Source organism: Agrilus planipennis, unplaced genomic scaffold (genome assembly GCF_000699045.2).
Source record: "Agrilus planipennis isolate EAB-ADULT unplaced genomic scaffold, Apla_2.0 scaffold830, whole genome shotgun sequence".
NCBI lineage: Eukaryota > Metazoa > Arthropoda > Insecta > Coleoptera > Buprestidae > Agrilus > Agrilus planipennis.
In genome coordinates, this window is record NW_020439662.1 from 8,198 (window position 1) to 11,527 (window position 3,330).

General features: G+C 30.6%; 1 protein-coding gene across 1 annotated transcript; it reads left to right on the top strand.

Annotated features, from left to right (window-relative positions):
- Positions 1-415: 415 nt before the first annotated feature.
- Positions 416-2,122, top strand: LOC108735199 (mediator of RNA polymerase II transcription subunit 29). Its single transcript, XM_018467042.2, has 4 exons — positions 416-878; positions 934-995; positions 1,059-1,143; positions 1,761-2,122. Exons 1-4 carry the CDS (start codon positions 747-749, stop codon positions 1,971-1,973), a joined length of 492 nt encoding a protein of 163 aa, XP_018322544.1. The 5' UTR covers positions 416-746; the 3' UTR covers positions 1,974-2,122.
- The last annotated feature ends 1,208 nt before the right edge of the window (positions 2,123-3,330 follow it).

Sequence of the window (3,330 nt, forward strand, 5' to 3'; positions counted from 1 at the left end):
AGAATTGTTTCGCGTGCCGGTGAAAATTAAGTCAATTTATTGAAAAACTACTGAAGATATAATAATTTAATTAATACCAGTTGATTGCGTGTCATTTGCGCTTGAAGACTGATCTAATATGGTAAGTGGAATTTATTTGTATATTATTTATGAATATTACTAATAATTACATACAATACTTACTTAATTTTTCATTGATATTAGTAATACGCGTGTACCATTGGTGAATCATAGATAATAATATGATCATAGTAATCAAATGCCATTTAAAAATTTAGTGTATATCTATGGTGCATGGTTAGTGTTGTTTATAATCATTACTAATAAATAATACGAAAATAAACTGGACTTGCAATAATAGTTCAGTCTTCAAGCACAAATGACACGCAATCTATTGGCGTCAATTAAATTATTACAACTTCAATAGTTTCTGAATAAATTGATATTCAATTTCCATCTGCACCCGAAACAATTTTCCTTTTTTTTAACAGAACTGATGGACGCACAATTATAATACTTACATATTCTGAACCCGCAAAAGACGTACAATTTATTGGTGACGTTTGAATTAGTGAATTATTTACATCGGGTGCCAGATTCACACGACTACATATTGGTTATATTTCTAATCTATGGTTGTATTTGTCTTGACTAAACTTATAAGTAAACTGTTTTATTCGAATTTGTTTGGTTTTTTTGGTGCAATACGTTGATTTCCAGTATTTAGGAGATATATTGTTAAAAGTATGAATGTTCCAGGAATGTCTCTACAATCTCAACAAGCTGCCCAACAACAACAGCAGCAACAGCCGCCTCAACCACTTGATAACATTTCTAAAATTAAATCATTAATTGGACCTTTAAGAGAGTCTCTTTCTGTAAATGCTATTAGCACTTTTAAATTATTGTTCTGTATATCTAATTTTTTTATAGAATACAATTAAATCAGCTGCTCAAACTCTTAATCAGAATAGCCAAATTGACATAGGCTCACTGTAAGTATTTTCATGGGTTTGTTGTAATTATCAAATCTTTCTAATGTCTTTTTCACTTTAAAGCAAAGGATTTGATAATCAAATACCTCGTTTTGACAAAAGTTTGGAAGAGTTTTATTCCATTTGTGATCAAATAGAATTGCATTTGGTAAGTTTGTTACTACACTGATTGGCAAAAAATTCAGTTACAATGAGATATTTCATGTAGATCTCCAGATCTACAAAGTTTGTATAATGAATGAGGGCTGATTTAGTTCCTCATTAATACTTTGAAGTATATAGTCTACTCTTAAGTAATGGAAATTGTTTTTTATTTATAAGATTAAAACCGAATATTCATGCGCTATGATGAAACAAGTTTATGAATAAAATTAAAAGAGTATACTGTTTCAACGAAATATTTCATAATCACAACAATTGTTTCAAATAAGTAGTCATTATCAAGAGTAAAGGCAATACTACTTATTTAGTATAAACAATAGCTGCATGATTATGAAGTATTCCCTTGAAACGGTCTACTCTTATTTTTATTTGCAATTATTTATAATTCATAATAAATGATTTTGTGTTAATTTACTTTTTTACCCCACTCTTTGGATCCCATATAACTAAATAAAAGTTTTTAACTCATGCTAGTACCATTATCATAATGAAGTAATGAATATTTAACTGCTTTTATCTAGCATTTTTGCGTTTTTCTTTTTTACCAGTCGATACAACTTGTAATCATGGCACACATATACTAATAAATATATTTTTTTATAGAAAACATCCATTAAATGCTTAAGTCAAGGCGATAGTGCGGGTAAATATTTACATTTACCAGTTGCTCCCACTCGTAGTGAAAATTTAGGAATTCCAGACAATACATTGACTTATCCACAGTATTTGTTAACTGTTAACTCGCAAATTTCATTTACAAAAGAGATTCATGACACCCTTGTAGCTGCTGCTCAGAATATTTCTCCGTCAGATTGACATTATTCACAACCGTATTGATATTTTGTTGTAACATTGTGTATTGATTTAATGTCGTAGTTAGAGCCCAAATGTGAATTTGAATCTATAATTTAGTTTTATTTAGATATTTAAGAAATTGTATTTAATTATAAACATGCAAAGTACTGCTTTTAATAAACATTTTATAAGAAATTTTGAGTTTCATGCTTCGTATAATATTTAACTGGGGGGTGGGGGCAGTTGTAATCCCTACAGACTAGGTAAAATTTTATTGTCAAGTCATCTGTTGCTCAATACTCTAACCATCTTTTTCCCTCCACTCCTAACCCACTGGTTGGCGATGCCTGTATTTTTAAATATTAATGTGATAATTGTTTTCATGGTCGTCATCTATTGAAGATGAATTGGTTTCCTTGTTAATAGACCATGGTTTGTAGAATTATATTCCCACGCTATTAAAAAGGTCCATCTTCACACCTTCATCGCCCTTAAAATGTCTACCTCAATTTAGGAAAAACATAGGGACAACAATCCTTCTGACCACGGTTTATTAATCTTGAAAATAATTCATCTTCAAGTATTACTATGATGTAAAAAGAAGGCCACAAAAATATTGAAATTAGATACAATAAATATTTTAATTATTGCATTTGTCGAGGAACATATTTAAATAGGAAGGGTGGGTATTATTCATCAGAATTTCCAAAAATACGTGGGATGTCCTTATAAGGTGAAATATAGGGTATTTCTAAAATACGTAACAAGCATTGGAGGGTATTAACTATTTCAAATTGGACGGTGAGTAAAGGGACCTATGAAAACCAGTAGGTGTTGTAATCCAAAGCCGGCCCTGGGCGTCAATTAACAACATACAAAGAAATTGCGATAAAAACTAAGCAACTACATCGACGGAGAATGTAAAAAATGGTGGTTGTGTTGTGTTGATTATGCAAATATCAACACCTCATTATTACTACACTACTATTAGCTCAGGATAGTAAAGTGTGAAGGTACTTGCCCAACCAGTCCTAGGACTGATGGCCTTATGATGATGATGACTACACATAATGTTTTGACGTCCATTTCGATAACAGGTAGTTAAATAATTTGTTTCTCACTGATAGTATGTTATGGTATTTAAAGTGTACACCTCGATATGGTATTAAGAACACAAAAGAAAAAAATTAACATTACGTAATCATTGATTGGTAATTAATGATAGAAGGCTTTACTTGTTGAAACTCCATAATCAATTAAAGGAAACGAAAGTAAGTTTCAAAAAATATATATTAATAAGTCACAACAATTGGTAGGTAGTACGCTAGCCAAATTTATAAAACCTCATCATCATCATGAGGTCGTCAGTCTTAAGACC